The 25092-nt window shown below is 44.3% G+C and overlaps 1 protein-coding gene across 6 annotated transcripts in view; it reads right to left on the reverse strand.

Moving 5' to 3' along the window:
* Positions 1 to 25092, reverse strand: part of LOC147140374 (phospholipid phosphatase-related protein type 4-like) — a 192933-nt gene that overhangs the window by 69501 nt on the left and 98340 nt on the right. For 3 of the 6 annotated variants that reach the window (XM_086042679.1, XM_086042680.1, XM_086042681.1), the window contains 2 exons: positions 6422 to 6479; positions 6048 to 6221 (listed from right to left, as the gene is read on the reverse strand). In XM_086042679.1, coding sequence (XP_085898805.1) covers positions 6048 to 6221; positions 6422 to 6479 — 232 coding nt within the window. Of the gene's footprint in view, positions 1 to 6047; positions 6222 to 6421; positions 6480 to 17975; positions 18482 to 24135; positions 24332 to 25092 lie in introns of those variants that run through there. The other 3 variants (XM_086042677.1, XM_086042676.1, XM_086042678.1) reach the window with 2 other exon arrangements.

A 25092-nucleotide genomic window follows, 5' to 3' on the forward strand; every position in this document is an offset into this window, starting at 1 on the left:
CTGCCAGCCATCGGGCACTGGTAATGTGTGACGCTTCCTTCTCCCAAATACTCTTCCAGTATTGCTCTGTGATTCAAACAATGGTATAACCAAACCACAGTGCACTAGGTACGGGGAGAATGGCATTGGTATACACACTACTATTCTGTCTCCTCCACCTGAGCAGTTATGTCACAATAGGACATGGTGTCCACATTACGCTGATTGCCCTTCTGTGAGAGGGGACCACTACAACCCAGGTCCTTCAGCTCTGCCTGTGGGTCCCCAGACGCCTGCAAGACAGCCTTATTTGTATAGCGCATTTCACAACAGATAAGATAAGATAAGATAAGAATGCCTTTATTGATCCCACAGTGGGGAAATTTTCCTTGTTACAGTAGCAAAGATATAGGTCACACAGGGGCGGCGGCATAATGTGGCCATTAATGTATAACATTGACGGCAAACATTTAGAATCAAACCTATGTAGATATACGCAGTAACATGTGTATATACACATGTGTATACACACCAACCTACATCTACATAAAAAATATGAGGAACACTCATTTCGGCCTGTACATAGTACAGAGGAAAAAATACTCTAAGTGACAGTGCTGCAGTGCTGTAGTGAAATGTAAGGAACAGCATTGGATAAAAATAAAACTAGACTAACAGTAGTGGGGAATGTTGAGTATTGCACGGTATTACAGTAGTGGGGAATATTGGGTATTGCACGATACGAGCTCAGGTGCAGGACTGCACAATTGCACTAATGACCGCCAGTTTGTAGAGACTACACAATGTTCTTGTTAAAGAGTCTGACAGCAGCAGGCAAGAAGGAACGGCGGAATCTCTCCTTTGCACAGCGAGGGTGTAACAGTCTGTCACTGAAGGTGCTGTGGAGTGCTGTTAGGGTGCCCTGGAGGGGGTGGTCCGGGTTGCCCAGCATTGATGACAGCTTGGCCAACATCCTCCTGTCCCCCACCGAGTCCACAGAGTCCAGGGAGCAGCCCAGGACAGAGCCGGCCCTCTTGACCAGTTTGTCCAGCCGCTTCTTGTCCCGGGCCGAGACGCCGCCTGCCCAGGTGACCGCTCCCTGGAAGATGACCGATGCAACCACCGAGTCATAAAAGTTCCTGAGGAGTGTCCCCTGAACCCCAAAAGACCTCAGTCTCCTGAGTAGGAAGAGTCTGCTCTGACTCTTCCTATAGAGGGCGTCTGTGTTGTCGCACCAGTCCAGTTTATTGTTCAGGTGAACACCCAGGTACTTGTAAGTTGAGACTCTCTCAACATCTGTTCCCCGGATATTCACTGGTGCAGGTGCAGAGTGCTGGCGCCTACCGAAATCCACCACCATTTCTTTGGATTTCCCCGCATTGATCAGGAGGCGGTTCTGCTGGCACCAGTCCACAAAACCCTGAGTAAGTTCTCTGTACTCCCGATCATCTCCGCCTGTGATGAGGCCGACAATCGCAGAGTCGTCAGAGAACTTCTGCAGGTGACAGGTAGGGGTGTTGTAGTTGAAGTCCGAGGTGTAGAGGGTGAACAGGAAGGGAGCCAAGACAGTTCCCTGTGGGGCCCCCGTGCTGCAGAGGAGCACGTCAGACACACAGTCCTGTGTTCTCACATACTGTGGCCGGTTTGTGAGGTAGTCCTGGATCCATGTGGTGAGGTGGTGCGCCACCCCCGCCCGCTCCAGCTTGTCTCCCAGTAGTGTGGGCTGGATGGTGTTGAAAGCACTGGAGAAATCAAAGAACATGATCCTCACAGTGCTCCCCGCCTTCTCCAGGTGGGAGAGTGAAGTGTGGAGGAGGTAGATGATGGCATCATCCACACTGATGCCAGGCTGGTATGCGAACTGGAGTGGGTCCATTGAGGAGCTCACCAGGGGGCGCAGGTGGACAAGGACCAGTCTCTCCAGGGTCTTCATCAGGTGAGACGTCAGCGCCACTGGTCTGAAGCTGTTGAGCTCCTTCGGGTGGGGGGTCTTTGGCACCGGGACCAGGCAGGATGTTTTCCATAGCTGGGGGACCCTGCCCAGCTTCAGGCTCAGGTTGAACATGTGCTGGACAATTCCACACAGCTGGTCTGCGCAGGATTTGAGGAGCTGGGGGCTGATGCCATCTGGACCCGCTGCCTTCCTCGCCTTCATCTTCTTCAGCTGGTTCCTCACCTGAGATGTTGTGAAGGCCAAGGCTGGACAGGAAGGAGTGGTGGCTATCTGGTGTAGCTGGGAGCTGGAGTCTGTGGAGAAAAGAGGGGAGGGGGTGACACGCCCAGCAGGAGGAGTAGGTGGAGACTGCAGCAGGAGAGACTGAGTGGAGGCAGGCATCTGATCGAACCTATTGAAAAAGAGATTCAGCTCATTTGCCCACTGCAGGTCCCCCTCAGTCCGGGTCTTGGGTTGTCCGTGGCCTGAGATGGTCTTCAGGCCCCTCCAGACTCCCCTGGCGTTATTCCGCAGCAGCTGCTCCTCCATCCTCTTCCTGTAGGACCTTTTCCCCTCTCTGATCCTCCTCCTCAGCTGGCGCTGCACAGTCCTCCGCTCCTCTATGTTGCCTGACGCAAAAGCCCTCCTCTTCTCCTTCAGGAGAGCTTTTATGTCTGGTGTGATCCAGGGTTTGTTGTTGGAGAAACACCTTACTGTCCTGGTGGGTATGGTGTTCTCCATGCAGAAATTTATATAGTCTGTAACAGTGTCCGTTAGACTACTAATGTCTTCCCCGTGAGCATCGCTGAATACTTCCCACACAGTTGTGCTGAAGCAGTCCTTTAAGGCCTCCTCGGCCTCTCCAGACCATCTCTGAACCGTGCGGGTCACAGCTGGCTGCCTGTGGACCAGAGGTTTGTACACAGACTGGAGAGCCACCAGGTTGTGATCAGCTTTGCCCAGCGGGGGGAGGGGCAGTGATGTGTATGCCTCCTTGGTGTTGGCATAGAAAAGGTCCAGTGTTTTATTGTCTCTGGTGTGGCAGGTGACATACTGTGTGAATGAAGGCAGAGAGGAGGAAGGGGAGGCATGATTGAAGTCACCAGAGATGAGTACCAGGGCATTTGGGTGCTGTGTTTGTAGCCTGCTCACTGCTGCAGTCAAGACATCACAGGCTGTGTCGCTGCTGGCAGCTGGTGGGACGTAGACGGTCACCGCGATCACGTGACTAAACTCTCGCGGGATGTAGAATGGCCTCATGCCAACAGCTAGCAGCTCAATATCCCTGCTGCAAAGCTGCTCCTTAATCGTGATGTGCCCAGGATTACACCATCTATCGTTCACAAACACAGCCAGCCCTCCTCCTTTCCTCTTTCCACTCTCCAGCGTCCTGTCCGCGCGTATGATTTGGAAGCCGTCCAATTCTACGACCGCGTTCGGCGTTAGCGTTGTTAGCCACGACTCCGTGAATAGCATCAGGCTAGCCTCCCGGAAGTCCCTCTCGTGCCGGGTAAGCGCCGCTAGCTCGTCCATCTTGTTGGGGAGCGATCTAACATTCCCCATGATAACAGACGGGAGGACGGGATGGTATCGTCTCCTCCTTTCCCGGCGTTTAACCCCCGCACGAGATCCCCGTCTCTTCCTCCTCAGCTCACGGGGGATATCGGGTCTCGCCCCGGGAGCCGGCACATGGCTAGCACGGAGTGCTAACAGCTGATTCCGGCTGTAAACAATGGGGGCTCGGCTCCGAGCCAAGTCGCCGGACACGATCGCGCAAAAAATAGCAATCAGCAGCAGCAAGAATACCGCAGTTTGGGTGTCCATTGCTACGCAAGTTACGACTATCAATTATACGAAAAAGGTATGAGGTAGAGTAATATTAAAGAACAAAAACACACGAAAAGGCTCACCGATGAGCCGGAGCTACTGTAGCGGGCTGCCACTCGCGCGGCGCCGGAAGTCGAATATTATATAGCACTGTAACAAAGCACTTTACATACAAACAACAAAATAGCAATAATACAACAAGTGAAATCAATAAATTAACATAAAACACTATATACAATAGACACCGGAAAACAGCAAAAAATTTGTCAGTCTCAGGTCCGATCAAAAGCCAGAGAATAGAAATGTGTCTTCAACCGGGTTTTAAAAGTGGACACAGAGTGGGCTTGCCTAACATCCAATGGAAGGTCATTCCAAAGGGAAGGACCAGCAGCTGAAAAGGCTCGATCCCATCTGAGGCTCCGCTTAGTCCTCGGCATCTCGAGTAGCACCTGGTCCGTAGACCTGAGGCTGCGGGAAGGTGCGTAGGGGTGGAGAAGCTTGGAGAGGTACGCCGGGGCCAGGCCATTTAATAACTTATAGACAAATAGAAGAAATTAAAATTGAACCCTAAAATGCACTGTGAGCCAGTGAAGGGAGGCCAGAATTGGTCTTATGTGCTCCATCTTCAGAGCTCCAGTTGGGAGGCGAGCAGCAGCATTTTGGACAAACGGGAGACGTTTGAGAGAGCACTGGCCGACTCCAAAATAAAGTGCATTACAGTAATCTAGCCGGGATGTAACAAAGGCATGGATGACTGTTTCTCAGTGCTGATGAGAAAGGAGGGGCTTAACCCTAGTCAGCTGTCTAAGGTGAAAGAAACTGGACTTTACAGTGCTAATTTGCTGTCCAATTTAAAACCCAAGTTTGAGACTGTTGGCTTTAGATATGAAGCCAGCAGGCCCAGGTCAACAGGGTGGGGTGTAGGATCCACTGGGACGAGCACCATAACTTCTATTTTCTTTTCGTTGAAATTCAAGAAATTTAGTGACATCCAGCTTTGAGATACTCTATGCAGGACAAAAGTGGTCTTATGGAGAAAGCGTCTTTTTTGCTCAGGGGGACATAGATTTGACAGTCATCCGCATAGTAGTGGAAGGAAATACCATGTTTTCTGAGGAGGAACCCAGGGGCAGCAAATACAAAGCAAGGGCCCCAAAACACCATGCGACAGAGGGGCAGAGCAGGACTCAGAGGATCCTAGGCTAACAGAAAAAGACCTGCCAGCCAAATAGGATCCAAACCACTCTAGAGCGCATCCACTAATGCCCACTTGGTGTTGAAAACGAGTCAAAAGAATACTGTGGTCTACCATATCGAATGCTGCAGTCAAATCCAACAAAATGAGATACATAGTCTCCAGTGTCATTTGCCAGGAGGATGTCATTAAAAACACGTAACAGGGCTGACTCTGTGCTATGCATCTTCTTGAAGCCTGGAAAACCTCCATAACATTATGTTAAGAAAGATCTTGTGGGTGGCACTGTGATTGCACCAGTTTTTTCAGAATTTTAGAAATATAAGGCAGCTTGGAAATGGGTCTAAAATTGGATAGCACAGCTTGATCAAGGACAGTTTTTTTTAAGCAGGGGTTGCACTACAGCATTTTTAAAATGTTGGGGGACTACACCAGAAGACAGGCTGCTATTTATAATGGCCAAAACTGATTTACCAATACTGGGGAGAATCTCCTTAAAGAAGTGTGGAGGAATGGAGTCATAAGGGGAGCCAGATGGCTTAATATGGCAAACCAAGTCCTCCGAAAATGTAAAAAAAAAAAAAAACAGCTTAAAGGAATCGAACACTGCTGAACAAGGACTCAGTTCAGAGTCAATTGTTTTAAATAGAGCACGTGGATTTTGGCGATTCGCCTGAATCAGACATGACAAGTGGACTCTCTTGGACTCCTTCACCTTTCTCTGGTAATGACGCCAGCAGTCCTTTAGGATTTGATAAGAGACCTGCAACCTGTCTCTTTTCCACCTGCGTTCAGCTCTGCAGCATTCCTGTTTAGCTACACGAGTGCTCTCATTAAACCATGGCTCCGGTTGAATTATTTTCAGCATATTTTTTAATGGAGCCACAGAGTCCAAAATATTAAGGCAAGATGAATGGAACCAAGTGCTGAGTTCCTCTGTGTTAGAAGAGGGAACACAAAGCCGATCAAAGGCATCAGAGAACTGACTAGCAGTGAGGGGGTTAAAATGAAAAATTGTGCCCCCCTCCAGCATTTAAGTTGCCCATCCCTTGTCTAATATTTCCAAATTCAAATTATTGAAAAAAAAAAAAAAAGATTTGTTGACTGCTTTACCAGGTAGGTAGCAACAGATATCCCAAGGACCCATCCACAGTAGACATCAACAGGGTGGTTTCGGAACTGTATGATCCTGGTTAATCCGGCTAGGATGGCCAACATGATGAAAGAAAACACCAATAGTGGCTTCAGCAGCTTTGTGGAGTCTGTCAGCACTGCATTTAAATACATCTGAAACACAATTCAAAACCATTTACACAATCCAATAATGCATCATATTATGATATCCATTTCATTTATGAAAAACAAGTTATTTTTCAATATTACTACACGTAAGTGCCATCAAAAAGGAGCTATAATAGGACATCTAGTCTGTAATATTTTTGTGTGTCTGTGTATGTGTGTGCGTGCACATTTGTGTGTGGACTTACGGAGACATAGACAGCTGCAAAGCCAGCCAAAGAAGCATGCTGGGAGGGGAAAGACTTCCTTTAAAATAAGAATAATTAGTTATTTGTGGCTTCATCCAGAAAAAACACGATAAATATACCACTAAATATATACTTGTGGGTTGAACAAGGCTGAATATACGTGGGAGCCAATAGGAGGTGGGTAATGGGTCAGGGGGGAGGGCGGCGGTGATGAGCTGTTGATGCAATCTTTGGAGTTGCTAATGACAGTATTGCTTGCTTCACCAGCAGCAGCTAGTGCGTGCAGTAAAGACACTATAATTACAGTATTTTTCTTAATCACAGTAGGATTACTGATGTCTTTTCATTTTTAAGTCACTCATTTCCAGTTGTATTGTTCAATAAGAAAAATACTTGTAAGTCGCTGACTCGTACAAGTCAAGGGGTTTAACAAGTAACTTTACAGGTCTGCACACAGGGACGTAGTCAAAGTGACACAACAACTAACTAAGGTAACCTCAAAAGTCAGGGATCTGCCTTGGATACACATTCATTAATGTACTAAGAGGGCACATATGATCATGTATTGTTTAGAAAATGGAAAACACTTTTGGTGTTTGATACATGAATTTTGTTGAATACAGAGGTGGGCTCAGAAGTAGCAATAGTGAGGATTACATTTCAGAAGGTGGTGTCCACAGATGCTTTCCTGATAACGTAGGGCACTCCATGCAATGGCAATGACAGGGGTCTGGACATCAATTAAAAGCTAAATGTAACTCAAAAACATCTTTCTGAGTCAACCCTGAGTCAACAACGAAAATCAAGCATTTGCGACAACTTGCAATGAGCCTCTTACAGCACTGTGGAGGAATTTTGGCCCATCCATCTTTGCATTATTGGCTTTTAAACGTTATGCCACAGCATTTCAAGTTTAGACTTCAGCTAGGCGACTCAAACACCTTCATTTTGTTTTTTTTAAGACAGTCTGAAATGAACTTGCTATTGCGTTTTCCTTCGCTGCTGTGATGCAGAACCCAACTGCGCTTCAGCTTGAGGTCACAAACTGATGGCCAAATATTCTCCCTCAGGATTTTCTGGTAAAGAGGAAAATTCATGATTCCATCAATCACAGCAAGTCATCCAGATCCCGAATTAGCAAATTAGCAGCCCCAGACCTTGTTCGTATGGGTATGGCACTGTCGGTATGTTGGGGTTTTTTTTCTTTCTGAAATGCTGTGTTACTGTCACGTGTGGAGCAGGAATTGGACCCAAAAGCAGACTGGAGACAAAAACGGCGAATTAAGTCTATATACAAAAATTTGTAGTAAAACAAAGCAGGACATGGAAGGCTAAACGTTCTCACAACATGTAAGTGAGTAACTCAAGCGTACATACAGAAAAAAACACACCCAACCCTTTGTGATAAAATAAAGGACAAAGCAACTAGCAACATCAAGGAGCCAAAGACCCAAGCCCAGTCACAGTCATAACAGTAACAGGAGCGAGACATGAAAACTGGGGTGGACCTGGAAGGTTAGGAGGACAGGCTAAAGACCCTCTCCATTTCAAAAGGCCTAATAAACCTTGGAGCTAGTTTATGGGAATCAGTCTGGAGGGGAAGGTCACGGGCAACCAAACCTTTAGTCCCAGGCGATAGTCCGGGGCAGGAGACCAATGTCTATTGGACAGTTGACGGTTGTGCTAGGCTGTGCAGGACAGGGCAGCTCAGGCATGTCTCCAGACGGCATGACAGCGACAGAGATGAGCACGGACAGAGGAAACAGAAACCCCTTACTCCTGGGCAGGGAATAGTCGGTCGGGGCTGATGCGGCCATGAATGGAGTCATGCCGGTGGATGAGGTAGTGAGGGAATTGTGGGAATATTCGATCCATGGAAGGTATAGGCTCCACGAGTCTGTATGGCGGGCCGAGACACACCTACGGGCTGACTCCAGGTCCTGATTGGCTCTCTCTGACTGTACGTTGGTCTGCGGGTGTAACCTGAAGACAGGCTAGAGGATTCCCCCAGAGGATTACAGAAAGTTTGCAATACCAGAGTCAGAAACAATGGCAATTGGGATGCCATGAAGCTTGAAGATGTGGTCCACTAGGATGTCCGCAGTCTCAAGGGCGGAAGGAAGTTTGAGTAATGGAACAAAATGAACCATCTTGGATAATCGGTCAACCACGGGCAATATGACCGTGTTTCCATCGGTGCGAGGCAGACTAGAGACAAAACCTATCGACAGGTGGGACCAGGGACGGCTGAGGTTGCAGGAGACCCATGGAGCGATGGTGAGAGGACTTCCCTCGGAAGCAACACAAGTGGCGAGGAACCCAGGTTCGATTCACCCCTGGATGACAAGTTAACTTGGAGAAGTGTCCCCTTTACAGGACTTGAGAACGGATGGAATCTGGACCGAAGAGACGATGCTTATGGCCCGAGCTAGGATCTTGTCGCTGTCGTTCTCCACAAACGTCAAACGACAAACGTCCGCTCAACGTCCCACACAGCCGCACCGATGAAGCATGAAGAGGGGAGGATGGTCTCGGGAGCTTACCTGGCATGGATCATGCAGATAGAATAAGAATAAGAATAAGAATAAGAATGCCTTTATTGATCCCACAGTGGGGAAATTTTCATTGTTACAGTAGCAAAGATATAGGTCACACAGGGGCGGCGGCATAATGTGGCCATTAATAGAGCATCGGGTTTAACATTACGGGAGCCTGGATGGTAGGATCGAGCGAAATTAAAGCGCCCTAGGAACAAGGCCCAATGAGCCTGCTGGGAATTCAGGTGCTTAGCGAATTGCAGATATGTGAGGTTTTTGTGATCTGTAAGTACCAGAAAGGGGATCTTAGCTCCCTGCAGCCAATGTATCCACTCGTGAAGTGCAGCCACCACAGCCAACAATTCATGGTTACCAACATCATAGTTTCTCTCTGCGGGGGACAATTTGCATGAAAATAATGCACAAGAATGGAGCTTTTGATCCCAGAAGTTAGAAGCATCCACTTTGACGATGAACTGGAGAGCGGTAGCAGGATGAATGGGGGCCGGGGCAGAGGTGAACATTTGTTTGAGGTGTTTGAAGGCAGCATCAGCTTTGGGGTTCCATGGTGAGGGGTGCGGCGACCTTGTTGTAGTCACAGATGAACCTCCTGTAGAAGTACGCAAAACCCAGGAACTGCTGGAGCTGTTTGTGTGAAAATGGGACTTTCCAATTTTCCACTGCCTGAATCTAGACGGGATCCAGGGATTCTGGGCCTAACCTGACCCTGGCTGAGAATGTAGCTGAGAAAACTAATAGAGGGGAACCCAAACTCACATTTTTCTGCTTTGACAAAGAGTTTGTTTTCGAGGAGGCGCTGCAGAACTAATCTAACATGTTGGACATGTTCTTATGGGGTTCGAGAGAAAATCAAAATGCCATCGAGATAAACATACACATATACACTGGTTCAGCATATCTCAAAGACTGTCATTAATGAGTGCTTGAAATATGGCTGGAGCATTAGTGAGACCAACAGGCATCACCAAATATTCAAAGTGGCCAAGGGCCGTCTTAAAGACTTTTTCACTCATCTCCCTCCTGGATTCGGATAAGCGTTTTGAAGGTCTAGTTTGGTGAAAATGGTGGCTTGATTGAGAGGCTCAAAGGAGGGGTCAATGAAGGGAAGCAGACACTTATTATAATTCAGTTTTTTAAAGTCAATGCAAGGTCATATGGTCTTTTTTGTCCACAAAGAAAAATCCAGCCCCAAGGAGAGAGGAAGAGGGACGGATAATACCAGCAGCCAAAGAGTCACTGATATACTTCTCCATGGCCTCCCTCTCGGGGCATGACAGGGTGTAAAAGTCTACTAGAAGGGGGGCTCCGAGGAATAAGTCGATGGCACAGTCATACGGTCGGTGAGGGGGAAGGGAAAGTGCCAGATACTTGCTAAACACCTCTCCCAAGTCATGATATTCGGGGAGAACTAAAGAAAGATCGGGCGGAGAAATGGGAGGAGAAGGATGAGATGTTGGAGACGCAGAATGCAAACAATGAGCATGACAGAATGTGCTCCAACTAACTATGGACGAGGAAACCTAGTCTATGTGTGGGTTATGAAGTCTCAACTAGGGTAGTCCAAGAACTACAGGGGAAGAAGGAAAAGGGATGACCAAAAACCTTATGTGCTCCTGATTGTTACCTGAAATGGTGAGGGAGAGTGAAACAGTCTGGTGTGTAACAGTCTCAAGGGAGCTTCCATCGATGGCACTAACTGGTCGGGGCAAGTCTAAAAGGGACATAGGGAATTTAGCATTAGCAACAAACTCTTTGTCAATAAAATTGTCGCCCCTCAATCGACCATCATCTGAAGGGAGACGGAGTTGTTGAGGGAGTAGACAGTGGCAGTCAAATTAATCCGAGTAGAAGATTCACCTGAGGTCTTAGTGTCATTCACCCTAAGGCTCCGTGGTGCCAAGAGGACTCTTGGGTAAGAGTGAGCACTGGTTGATGAAGTGTCCAGACCTTCCACAATAGATGCAAAGGCCATGCGCAACCCGCCGGGCGCGTTCCTCCAGGGAGAGGCAGCTTCTGCTAAGTTGCACGGGTTCTTCCCCGGTGGAAGCAGGTGTCTCAGGGCTCATGAAAGGCTGGGTGACCAGCCAAGGATCAGTGGCGCGTGGGCAGAAAGGGCGGGCAGGTCTGAACGCTGCCGTTCTTTGATGCAATTGTCAATCCGAATCACTAAGGAGATTAACTGCTCGAGAGACTCAGGCTCATCCCGAGTAGACAGCTGATCTTGAAGCTCCTCGGATAGTCCACATACGAAAGCTGTTTTTTGTCCAGCCTCATTCCATCCACTTTCACAAGCTAAAATCTTGAACTCAATGGCATAGTCTGCTGCTGACATAGAGCCCTGATGTAATTAGCCATTTGCCTGAGGACTGATTAATGGAGGGCTGATCAAAGACTCTGCACATGTCCTCAGAAAAAGAAGTAAATGATTCCAATGTCTCTGACTTTGACGCCCACAAGGAATTGGCAGTTCACTTGGCGCGCAGGAATTGGACCCAAAAGCAGACAGGAGACAAAAATGGCAAAGTAAAAGTCTTTATATGCAAAAATTCAAAGTAAAACAGAACAGTGCATGGAAGGCTAAACATTCTGACAACGTGTAAGTGAGTAACTCAGGCTTACACACAGAAAAAAACATGCCAAACCGCTGAGTCGCCGCTGTGCTCTTAGGGTAATTACTGTAGGCTAGCCACTCATGGGAAGGTTCCGCTTTTCCGTGCTTTCTCAAGTTGTGGATAATGGTTCGCACTGTGATTTATTGGAGTCCTAAAGCCTTAGGAATTACTTTGTAACCCCTTCCAGACAGATAGATGTCAATTACTTTATTTCCCTTCTGTTCTTGAATTTCTTTGGATCATGGCATTTTGTTGCAGCTTTAGAGATCTTTTGTCCAACTTCATTTTGTCAGACATAGGGGTGTAACAGTTCACAGAAGTCATGGTTCGGTACCTACCTCGGTTTTGGGGTCATGGTTTGGTACGGGTTCGGTATAACAGGAAAAAGCAACAAAAAAAGTCTCAAAAGCATAGTTCTAGGTTTCTTTTAATTTATTTAACTGACAGTAGTACAAGTAACAATTTGTTCAACACAGTGTCATTTAGAACCACCCAACATAACTTTGTATAAGATGCAGATCATCACTTAAAGGTAGTCAAGTTTTTTTCTATTTTTCTTTAAAAAAATAGTTTGTCTACATTGTCAGAGGTAACTTTCAGTAGCACAGAAGGTCCATCCATCTCCTGTGAGTGTACAGCGGACAACTCCTGCTCAGCAGGAACCACCGAGAGGCTTATGTATCCAGAAGGGACTGAAACGAGGCTCAAGCACTTTTAATAAATAAGTTGAAGTCTGGGTCATACTACTGCATATGGGAATATAGCTGTTGAAATGTACTGTATATGTCAATAGCTTCTGTAAAATCTTTGTCTCAATGTCAGCTTTCAAACCTAGCTTCTTAAAAACTATGGGGATAAGTTGTTAAACTGTTCGCTTTTCTTTTGCCTCACTCCAGTGATCGACAGATCTGGATGCTGCCATCTAATATACATTAACATGACTGAATGGATGTTTGGCATCTTTACTAGGTTGTACCACACAACTGCCAAACAACACAGACACACTGTCCTTGTCCGATCCAGCACGCCAATGCTGTTGTAATCTACATGGAACCCAAATTGTTCTCATAGAGCGGATTTAAATAAAGCTGGTGGGTCTTCAAGCTGCCTGTCATCTGAATTCACCATGAGGCCAACTTTTCTTCTTGTTTTTGTTTACTGTCGTTTGGCAAACTGTTTTGGACTTATTACCACCACCAGGTTTGGCACACAACTGAGGCGCATTCGTCATAAGACTGTATGCACCGAACCGTGGCATCCGAAACAAGACAGTTAGGGACGAATACATAAACCATTACACCCCTAGTCAGACAGGTTCTATTTAGGTTATTTCCTGATTAAATGGAGATAATCAGGTTTTGGTGTGGTCAGTGAAAATGTGATTAGCTACAGTAAAGTCATGATTTAACAAAAGTGGCAAGTACCTTTTCACATGGGGTCAGGGAGCTTTGAATCGTTTCTTCCCCTCTTAATAAAAAAAAACAAAAAACAAAAAAAAAACATTTAAAAAGCCACTGCATACCCCCTGGCACAAAGTTTCTTGCCACCTGAGACCGCTTTTGGAGTAATTGGAGTTCAGGCAAATGCTCTCTCATCCAGGAAATAGACGGAAACAAAGACGGCTTCCGACTATGCTTAGTCCGACTAATTTTTTTTAAGTTTCCCGTCTATCATTTATCGCCTACAAAAATCGCTCATCGCTGGGACACCGCGGTGGCAGCAGTCACCATTTGCGGGGTTCTGCCCGGCCCGGCTGGTTCATTTGGTTGACGCCTAGCCATAGAAGTGACACGACGCGGCTCATGACCCAAAGTCAAAATCAGCTATGTCTAATGCCAACATTGAGCCAACAAGTTCAACACATAAATGCACATATCCAGCTAATATTTAGCTTACACAGCTGCAGCATATACATACATACTGTACAAATACACATACAGCATATGGTTACATAGACTGCTTAGATTAGATGGATTTTCCTTGCTTGCTCTCGGTAATATATATTTTCTTTCTAAAGAAAGACAAGGTTAGCCAATCAATAGGGCCCGTGCATCACAACGTCATCATCCGCCATGTTAGGGGCGACGGTGAATATTTGTTAAAATTCAAGAAATTGGCAGGGATTTACAAGGATAAATTAGACAATGAAGCCAGAGACTGATATCTTCCAAAAATAGACATTATAAATGGTTTGTATCCCTACAGAATTCCCAAAACTGAGTGGGGCTACGAACCAAACCTACTTCTTCCTTTGTGTGCGCCGGATATTTTTGTGTACCTTGTGTGTGGTGTGAGTGCCTACACTTCGGAGCAATTTAAAACCCTTGTGCAGTATTGGACCAAATCCTGGCGTTTTCTTATTTTATTACTCATATTATCATGGATAAAGCATATCAAAAAATCAGTTGGAGGGCTGAATATTGTCAAAAAATGGTCAAAACATGTTGAAGTTCAAAATGGCACCATCCATCATTTCAAAATTGTTATTGTCATTATTATACGTGGAAAGGCCAGTTTTTACAAACGCACGCAGTAATAGCGCCATCATCTGGCCCATTGACTCCCATTATAAATCACAATTTTTCATGTTTTTTGATGCACTGTACACCTGGTGTGTTATAGTGCATTTCCCACGATTACACAATGTATCCCTTCAGCGGGGTCTACACTGAAGCCACAATGTAACCAATGATTGTTAAAAGTCTTAAAAACCAAAAATCCACCAGCGCCAGAGTATTATTTTATCATTTTTCTTCATCTGAGCTAATTGCAAAGTCCCTTCACTTGCATAAAAAATAAGTTTTCATGGTGAAGATTGATCGAACAGGCCAGTGTGTGAGTGTGTGTGGACTCACGTACACTTCTGTTCACACGTTGGGGTGTGTGTGCGTGTGTGCGCATGTGTGCGCGCGCCCGCACGCGTGAATGTGTGTACACACGCGTTGCTTGTTCAATGGGACAATATGACGGTGTTTTACGAAAATACTAGTAGTTTCCGTTTGTGTGGTTGTGAAGATATTTCTGCACACGTGCGTGTGTGTGCGTGCATGTGTGTGCGCGTGCCCGTTCACATGCGCGCACATAGGTTTGATTCTCTACATGCTAGTTGAGATATGTGACGGTTGACTGCATGACGCGACTGTGGGAACAATCGTATGCATTTGTGCACGTCACCCGTGCGTGTGAGCGTATGTGTGTACGCTTGCGCTAGCAATTATATGAGCCCCATTCATAGAGCGCCCTCTGCACGTCAGCTTTGAGCATGCACTTCAAAGGTCTCTGCACGCAGCAAGAGGGTATTATCTGTGAGATTCCCTGAGCGTGAGAATAAATTCAAAATGCAGGTGTTTACTGAATCTCAATTCTTACTGGTAGAATGTTTGAATTTTTCCTCCTCTTATTGGTTCAGGGAATGGTCAGGTTTGTATACAACTCTTTATATCGAGTCAAACGGCTCAGAGGCCATTTTACTCCTTGTGACTGATCGTAAGCAGAGATAGCGAGAAGGATATCAGTTGAGGAGGCAAGAAAAATGGTGTTGGAGAAGGAATTTCTTACAGACTCAGAGAATGAAGGGGAAGTGTCAGAGGGCAGTTTTTTGTGCACCACAACATCCGATGATGACTATGAGCAACAAAACAATGGTGTGGTCCTCTACAAATTAAGTTTCTCGGCACTTGAACTCGCCGCCTATCTTACCGCCTGGCCCAACGCGATTTGCAACTGCCAGGATTAGTAGCCCCGAGACTGCTTTCTATCTGTTTTTTTCCGGACGACATTATCCAGCAGATTGGCACAATGACAAACTTGCAGGGACAGCGAACCATCACCGGCTGGAAGAACATCACAGCAGAGGAGCTGCGTCATTACTTTGGGCTGTTGATCCTGGCAGGACTGTACTGCTCTCGACACGAAGCAACTATGAGTTTTTGGCATAAAGCAAAGGAAGGTCAGTATTTCCTGACACAATGGCACATGGGTGCTTTGCTCACATCAACCGTGCATTACGGTCTGATGATCAACTTTCCAGGCCACAGCGCCACCACAACAATAAATTGTCACCCATTTGTGACTTGTGGCAGAAGTGGAAGAGCCTCCACCAAAAATCTTTCAACTTGGGGAGGGATGTCTGTGTTGATGAGCAGCTGGTCTCCTTCCGGGGCCGCTGCAAATTCAGGCAGTACATCCCATCAAAGCCAGCCAAGTATGGTATCACGATATGGACCCTCTGCGATGCTGCAGCATCATATGCACGGAACATGCAAATCTACACGGGCAAAGCTGCAGGAGCACAAAGGGAGCAGAATCAGGGAATGCATGTGGTGCTGGAACTGTGTGACCTGCTGGAGGGCCACACCATCACAGTGGACAACTTTTTTACCTACTTCCAACTGGAAAAGGAACTGAAAAAAAAGAAAATGTCACTAGTGGGAATGGTGAGAAGGAACAAAGGAGAGCTTCCTCCAGTGCTCCTCCATGTTACCTCCAGACCACCATTGTCAAGTGTTTTCGCCTTTTCCCCCCCGAGATGACACTAGTGTCTTACATCCCTAAAAAGAAAAAGAATGTTTTACTCCTGAGCACGAAGAGATGGAGGATGGACTCAAAAAAAAGCAGAAGATAATTTTGGACTACAATCAATGTAAAGGGGCAGTGGATCACTTGGACCAGGTGAGAACAGGCTTTGTCTTTGTCAAAGCTTTCATTCAAAGCTGTCTTGTCATGTGACATCATCTGATGTTTTTTTTTGTGTGTGTCTTATTTGCAGGCTTGTGGCACATATTCTTGCCACCGGCGGGCAACAAAATGGCCCATGTGCATATTTTTCATTCATTCATATTGAACATGTCATGCTTCAACGCATACACCCTCTTTATCCATGTGGACCTTGAGTGGAACCAACGGAAGCTGTACAGGCACCGTCTATTTCTGGAGGAAGTGGGCATGGCGTTGATCACACGTGCTGCTACAGCTGCTCCCCAGCCGGCTGCAGAGGCCCCAGAAACGTGGGTAATGTGGCCTTTGCGTTAACCGGGTATGGGCATCAAACATCTGCAGCAAATGTGGCATTTTCTTTTCCCAAAAAACATGCCGGAAAAGTCTGTGCAAATTGTTAGAAAAAAAAAGTTCAATTGTTGTTATTTGTTGTTGTTCTAGTTCAGTAGTTTGTTGTTTGTTGGTGTGCATTTGAGTTGTATAAATTGTGTTAATTCTAAATTCTTCTAGTTGTTGTGACTTCTTGGCTATTTTTCTGATAACACTGAATATTTTGAGTGGTTGAAAGTAAAAAAAAAAGTTCAGAAATGACTTCGTTGTCACCTCCAAGAGTGTGCCGACTCTTGGTTCCAATACTGCAAGAGGGGGAAAAATTGTTGAAAGTGCCATTGTCAAAAAAAATGAGTTCCAAAAATAAAAAAGTTCTTATGATTTATTGACATATTCAAGGCTCTAATGACATGATATCAAATATTTCAATTTGGATTTTTGTAATATATTATATACATCATAGTTAGTTTTGCTCATAGCACAATATTGCTATTATTGTCCATTGAAGGCATCATAAATAAATAAATAAATAAATAAATAAAAACTATGTATGGATAGGTCTGATGCCACTGAACATTTTGTGTGGTCGCAAGTAAAAAATATTGAGAAATTACTTAGTTTTCACACTGCCAAGAGGGCGCCAGATCTTGGCTCCAATACTGCGAGAGGGATAAAAATGTTTAAATTTCCATTGTCAAAAAATGTTATGTTCCAAAATTGTTTTAATGTTATGATTTATTAATGTATTCAAGGCTCTAATGATATGACATAAAATATTCCAATTTGGATTTGTTTTTACATATTACATACATCATAGTTAGTTTCATTCATAGCACAATATTGTTTTATTGTCCACAGAGGGCACCCAAAATAAATACATAAATTAAAAACTATATATGTATGGAGAGGTCTGATGCCACTGAACATCCTGAGTACTCGCAAGTGAAAAAATATTCAGAAATGACTCAATTAGCACACTTCCATTAGGGCGCCAGATCTTGGCTGCATTACTGCGAGAGGAGTAACTGCTCAAATACTGTACGAGGTTAAACATTATAAATCTTTAGCCTCTCATGTATAATTTACAAACAGGTAGGTGCAGGACCTACGGATGATGAAGGCGGCGAACAATAACAACACCATCATTCGGACAAAGGTACGTGCTGTGTGTTTGCTTGTGAACCGTCCACTTAAGCTACACAAACGAACGTACATATTTTTTTATCAGTGTATGTGATCATTGATAATTCCTTTCTTTCCTTTTACCCCACTCTGAGTACATGCACGTATGTGACTAAAAGAGAGAACGCATGAGGATTCAAAACTTAATTAACTTACCGAAATGAAAATGTACGGAGCATACTCTCGCTCAAGACGGAAGGTTGTTTATGGTGAAATGTTTTCATCTTACACCCAATAACGAAGCCATCCAACTTCGTTTTGACATGTCCGAAAAGAGGTTTCCCTCGGGTCTTCCGCCAAGCAGGAAACCTATAGAAACTCATGGGTGGCAATGCTGCACCCCCTAACACAGCAACAGTTCACCATGATTATATATTTCGGACGTCGAAATTATGCAAGAAACACAGCAAGTTCGTCTTGCGTATAACAACAGTAGTCATGTCGCCTCCAGTGTACTCCCAGTATGGTGGCTACACCGGTAGTGACGTGAATGATGACGTGCCGTGCACGGGCCCTGTTGGTGTTCAGTTACATGCTTTCACTAACAGCTGCATTATTGTATTGTCTTGAACTTATCAAAAATAAAGCTCTTGTGAAAAATAATACTAGATAATATAAAAAATTGTATTAGAATAAATATACTGGTTAAAAACAGCCCTTTGAGTAATTCATGGTAAAGTTCACAAACAGTAAAAAGTTCATGAAATTAAAGACCATAGAAGTTAATGTGATTTGTCCAAAAATAACTCCTTTTTTATTTGTTAAGAATTGGAATCGAGAATCATTAGGTACTGGAATCGAATCAAAGAACCGAAATCGGAACTGGAATTGTCCCAAATTAAAACGACGGCCAACCCTATTGGAGACTTTTGAAAACTCTGAAACTGTCGCCTATTTTTATGTCACAAATTCACGTGATTTTAGAACGTTCAATAGTAATGTGCCTGACTGAAAAGTCCGTAACACTGAATGATGCAACCTACTCATTAGCTCGAAAAAAAGACAGGCGTGAATTTGACCCCACACTTAAAGCTTTGGGGATTAAGTTTTATGAACGTATACAACAGATTAACCTTTACCAAAGCAATAAACATATTAACCTTTACCAAAATTAATAAAATCTTTTTTTCTGATTAAAATATAAAAGCATTTCCCTCACATTGGAATTTCGCATACAAGAGATGTAGAATTTTCGGAATAGACTCACAATGACTGGGAACATGAGATGGCTAGATATGGATGGATGTGACAACTGACAGTACAGCAACAGAATGAATGAACCACAGGGTGGGAGTGGCCATCGGCAACTTGGGGGAAATATGCTAAATTTCCAGACAATACAGTACAGCAAAACCATTTGTTTTTTTTTAATGTGCTTTTTTTTCACTCCGCCGGAGCAAGCCTTGCAGCTGTCCTCCGACCCTGCTCTGGCGGCGCAAGCCCTGCGGCCCCCCTCCCATCCTGCTCCAGCAGTGCAAGACCTGCAGCCACCCTCCGATCCTACTCAGGTGGCACAAGCCCTGCGACCGCCCTCCAACTATGCTCCAGCGGCGCAAGCCCTGCGGTCGCCCTCCGATCCTGCTCCGGTGGCGCAAGCCCTCTGACACTGCTCCGATGGCGAAAATCACCCAGCCATCCTCCGACCATGCTCCAGCGGTGCAAGCTCTGCGGCCGCCCTTGCCTCCTATTTGACCTAAGGGACAGCCACCGGACTGGCCGCGCCAAGAACCTCTCGTCTTGCCTCCGGGACGCCCACCAGGCTGGTTCCGGCAAAAATCTCACTTCTGGCCTCCCCCTATCTGTCTTTGATTATGGTTTTGATATAGCGTTTAGTTTTATGTTTTCCTTGTGTTCTTTTGTATGGCTCTGTCTCATTAGGTTATTGTGTCCCCCTGTGCTCGTTTACCTGATCTATTGTGTTACCCAATCAGCTGCCTCAAACACTTTGTGTCTTGTACAGGTCTTCCTTGTTGTCTTGTTGGTTTGTTTATACAGTGGGTTGCAAAAGTATTCATACCCACATGCAACATTCAATTTCCCGACACAGAAGACAGTAAAAGTGTGTTTCAACTGTTTGCATGAAAGGGAATAGTGCAAACACAACAATCCATCACTGTTTTTGTTCATAAATTCTCTTTAATCTAAATAGATAGCAAAAGTCAGTATTTCAATGTTGCAAAAGTATTCACACCATTGCACCAAATTTGTTATTACGAGTCAAAGATTGCACACCATAATGTTTGCTGCAGCTCATACGATCCCTACCGTGAAACATGGAGGTGGGGACATAATGCTATCGGGCTGTTTCTGTTCCCCCGGTCCTGGTGAGCTTGTCCGTGTACAAGGGATTATGAATAGCGCGAAATACATTGACATCCTGGAGAAGAACCACTTCAAGTCTGCAAAAAGCCTGAACCTTGGGAGCACATTCACCTTTCAGCAGGATAATGATCCAAAGCATACAGCTCGAGTGACACAAGAATGGCTCAGGAAGAAGAAAGTGAAGGTTCTAGACTGGCCAAGTCAAAGCCAGGATCTCAAACCAATAGAAAACCTGTGGCGGGATCTGAAGATTGTCGTCCACCGGAGATCACCAAGGAACCTGACTCAGCTGGAGCAGTATTGCAAAGAGGAGTGGGCAAAACTATCCAAACAGCAATGTGCAAAACTCATTGCTGACTATCCAAAGCGATTGGAAGCTGTTATTGCGGCCAAAGGAGCTGCAACCAAGTACTGACTGTGACTTGGTGTGAATACATTTGCAACAATGAAATGACTTGCATAATGACTTCTGCAATTTATCTATAGTAAAAAGTGCTTATGAACAAAGACAGTGATGGATCTTTGTGTTTGTGCCATTTCCTTTCATGCAAATACATGAAACACACTTTTCCGTTGTTCTGTGCCAAGACATTGAGTGTTGCACATGGGTATGAATACTTTTGCAACCCACTTGTATTTAGTTCCTTGCTTTCTTTCAACGCGTCCAACTCCTGTTTGTTGTCTTAGTTCAAGTTAAGATGGTTTCCTAGTGTTTGTTTGATTACTTTGATTCTTGTTGTTTTGGACTTCTGTTTAGTTTTTTTTTATATATAACTTAGACCTCGTTTGTCTTTTGTTCCTTTAAATACTGATTTAGATTTTTCCATTGGGAGTTCACTCACAAGCCGGGTAGGGCTTTGTCGTGGGGGGATACTGTTGGGAGTGGTTGTTCCTTGAGCTATCAGTTGCTATACAGTTGCTGTGGGTCCTTTATCCTTTGGTACTTTTACTATGTCATATTTTCTTATTATTCAGTATATAAACTCAAATTACTCCGTGCCACATTGTCAGTACATCAATCTTTCTTCCAGTCAGAATGTCAGCTTTCTTCCATGTCTTCTGTAACCAGCCCTGGTCTCTGTAGTTACTTTGTATTTTCTTAGCTGGGGGCTATTACATTTCAACTTCCATGTCATGTCTGCTTCTGGGTCCAAATTCCGCTGCCTCACGTGACACTTGGCATACTTTGTGAACCCATCTGTCTTAAACTTGAGTGCTGAGCATTTTGAAACAGTAATCCGTGCCTTCATCACATTATGTAATGCACTTTACTTTAGAGTCAGCCAGTGCCCAGTTGGTCTAAACTGCTGCTGCTCCCCTCTTGAGTGGAAAACAAAAGAGAGAGCATATAAATCCTATTCCGGCCACCTTCCATTGGATTCCTGTGTACTTTACGGTTAATTTGAAGATTCTCCTGTTTGTCTTCAAAGTTCTAAATGGTCTCGCTATGCCCTATCTCACTGGGCATCTCCAGCCCTATGACGCTGCCCAAGGCCTCAGGTCAAAGATCTCACAGTGTACATCAGACAAGCAACGTTTTGAAAACCTGAATCAACACCCTTTTTTTTCCCTTGAATTTTAACACAGCTTGAGATTATGGCCTTGCTGTGTCTTAATTGATTTTTATTATTTTATGTATCTATTTGAAATGTTGTTATGGTTCCTTTTCTAATTTATGTTATGTCAAATTGTCTCATGTTTAAGTTGTAGTTATGTAGTTGTCGCAGCTGCAATAGCACTATCACTTGTAGTTACCAGTTTATTTGGAGTCATCCTCATGGCTAATTTACAGCAAAAAACAAAAATACCTGAAATACTTTGGAAGTAAATCTGTGCCATCAGTTTGAATTCAAATTTCTAACACAGATTTTGATCTTTAAAAAGCCTCTGGCGTTAGCATCTCTCCCGCTGCTTTTTTTTTAGGTCGGGGGGCGTAACGGGGCGGGGGCCGACAATGTTTATGACTATGGCCGGAGGGTCGCGGCCGGAAGGGTACCCAGGTCAAGGGTGGAGGGTTGCGGCCGGATTGGCAAAAAAGCGTCAAGTGCCCAGCTCTGGAAATACCTTTGTACTGCTAGTTTGTGACACCTTTCTTACTTGTCTTGTGTTGTTTCTGATGGGAGGGTGATAATAGTGATGGTGATAATATTTTTAAATCAGCCTGCCGTTTATTGCCATTTACTTAGTTCATCTGGTCTACAGGGATATATATATATATATATATATATATATATATATATATATATATATATAGGCGGCACGGTGGTCGACTGGTTAGCACGTCCGCCTCACAGTTCAGAGGTCGTGGGTTCGATCCCGGCTCCGGCCTCCCTGTGTGGAGTTTGCATGTTCTCCCCGTGCCTGCGTGGGTTTTCTCCGGGCACTCCGGTTTCCTCCCACATTCCAAAAACATGCATGGTAAGTTGATTGGATACTCTAAATTGCCCCTAGGTGTGATTGTGAGTGCGGATGTTTGTCTCTGTGTGCCCTGTGATTGGCTGGCAACCAGTTCAGGGTGTCCCCCGCCTACTGCCCAAAGACAGCTGGGATAGGCTCCAGCACGCCCCGCGACCCTTGTGAGGAGAAGCGGTACAGATAATGGATGGATGGATATATATATATATATATATACATATATATATATATATATATATATATATATATACACACACATACATATATATATCCATCCATTATCGAAACCGCTTATCCTCACAAGGGTCGCGGGGCATGCTGGAGCCTATCCCAGCTGTCTTCGGGCAGTAGGCGGGGGACACCCTGAATTGGTTGCCAGCCAAACGCAGGGCACACAGAGACAAACATCCGCACTCACAATCACACCTAGGGGCAATTCAGAGAGTCCAATCAACTTACCATGCATGTTTTTGGAATGTGGGGGGAAACCAGAGTACCCGGAGAAAACCCACGCAGGCACGGGGAGAACATGCAAACTCCAACCCGGGAGGCCGGAGCCAGGATCGAATCCACAACCTCTGAAATGTGAGGCGGACGTGCTAAATATATATAAATAAATATATAGATATTTTTTTTTTAAATAAATAACATTAATATACTGTATATTTTTTCAATGATTGAGCAGCTTTTGGAGAACCCTTATGGGCAGCTGTGGCCTGTACAGTGGCTATGGACCCACTGTAAGCACTGTATCCATGATGTTCTCCACTGTCTTGAAAAAGAGGGCTTCCTCAGCATTGTCATTGAAAATGTCTTCTGCTGCTCTTTTGTGTTCCTCTCACTGCTAGCAGGAGGACATGGATACTTTCCGCAATGGTTGGGACAACCATCCACTGTGAACGGAGAGCCACATCACTCCTAAAGCAGCTAGAGGAACTCGGTCATCTACTGCATTATCCGGTTCCAGGGTCAGGTAACAGGTACTGTACATGCAAATATGTGATTTGAATGAAACATTTAGTTCACATTTAGCTTTCTAATCACAAGCTACAAGTACTATTTAAAATTGTGTCTGCTGTTACTTCATACAATCTAAAATTCTCTGTGTTTATAAGGCATGGATAGTCCTTACATTGAGTGGGAAAACAGTGGACTTACTTGAATCTTTATGGAATCTGAATATTTTGCAGTTGATTTTTTTGCGGTTTCAATTCAAACTCCGATGGCACAGATTTACTTCCATAAAATACGTAAAGCATGGAGCGAACACTGTTTAAGCTTTGTGAGAACACAATTGAACATTCTGCATAGATACTGCCGCTGTTCATCATCTGCAGCATAGTTTGTGAACCGAAGCAGTATTGTTAAAAAAGTTCATAAATCGCTTTGCTCGTTAACAGATGCGTTTGTGAACTTAGTTTCCACTGTTTATTATGTGTAGTTTTGAAACAGTGGTTCCAATACTCTTGGAGGGGACTGTATGCTGTGTGTGCAAATTTGTCACAACAGAACAGCAATGCATTACTTGACACAAACACATATATTCATGCATACATTACATCTAAAAGACACTATTTACCTCCCAGCAATGATTAGAATGATGTCTTGTCCAGAACAAATATCATCCAGAATAAAAGCTTCATCACAAGTTGTTATATTAATGTAAGTTAAATTGGGTTTGCACACATCCAGCCAGTATGGTGTGTGCTGTCCAGTGGAGAGTTGAAAAATGTCAGTTATCAGTGCTGTCACACACAGGCCGAAGATATGGACACCTGGGAAAAATCATTAGAAGAATTTTATTTAATTGTAAATGATATCTGATTTGTCTATTTGTCTTGAAAATAGTTTAAAAATCATGATGTGACTACACAATAGTGTATCTTCAGTTTATAAACACAACAAAATAATAACCAGTTGTGATGCAAACATGCACCAAGGATTTTGATACTGTATCTGAAAGACAATTGTAAAAATGTGGTTGCATAAATCTGCATGAAACTCACAATTTGTTGAAACAGATTGTGTTTCAGCATTCAGATGTTAGGAAACATTTCATTGTCTTTACAATTCATGTTCATCTCATTTTTACTTTTGCAAATTTGTATGCATTTAGGTCTGTGCTCTAGTTACGACATTTAAAAAACTTGCAACACTAAGTTTGTGAGTTTTTGCGAATAGCTGTTGCCATGGCAACATGCTGTTCACTAAGAAAACACTATTTTTGAGGGTCTAAACATGCATGAAACTCACACTGTACACACATTTGGGCTGGCAACAGCATGAATATTTTATTAGGTTGTGCAATTTCGAGGAATATTAAGTGAAGCATCTTAACACTTTTCCAATAATTAGTAATAACAAGATGCAACAATTAACATAGTTTACCTTTTCAACCATTTTATACGCACATATTGTTGATGAAAAGCAACACTCATGTCACTCTTCACTTCATATATTTTGTATAATACAATTGTAAATATTGAAGCTACCATTTATTTTAAAAATCATGATTATTACAAAATTCCCATGTACT

Source organism: Filicampus tigris, chromosome 10, assembly GCF_054856515.1.
Source record: "Filicampus tigris isolate MCC_2025a chromosome 10, RoL_Ftig_1.0, whole genome shotgun sequence".
Taxonomy (NCBI): domain Eukaryota; kingdom Metazoa; phylum Chordata; class Actinopteri; order Syngnathiformes; family Syngnathidae; genus Filicampus; species Filicampus tigris.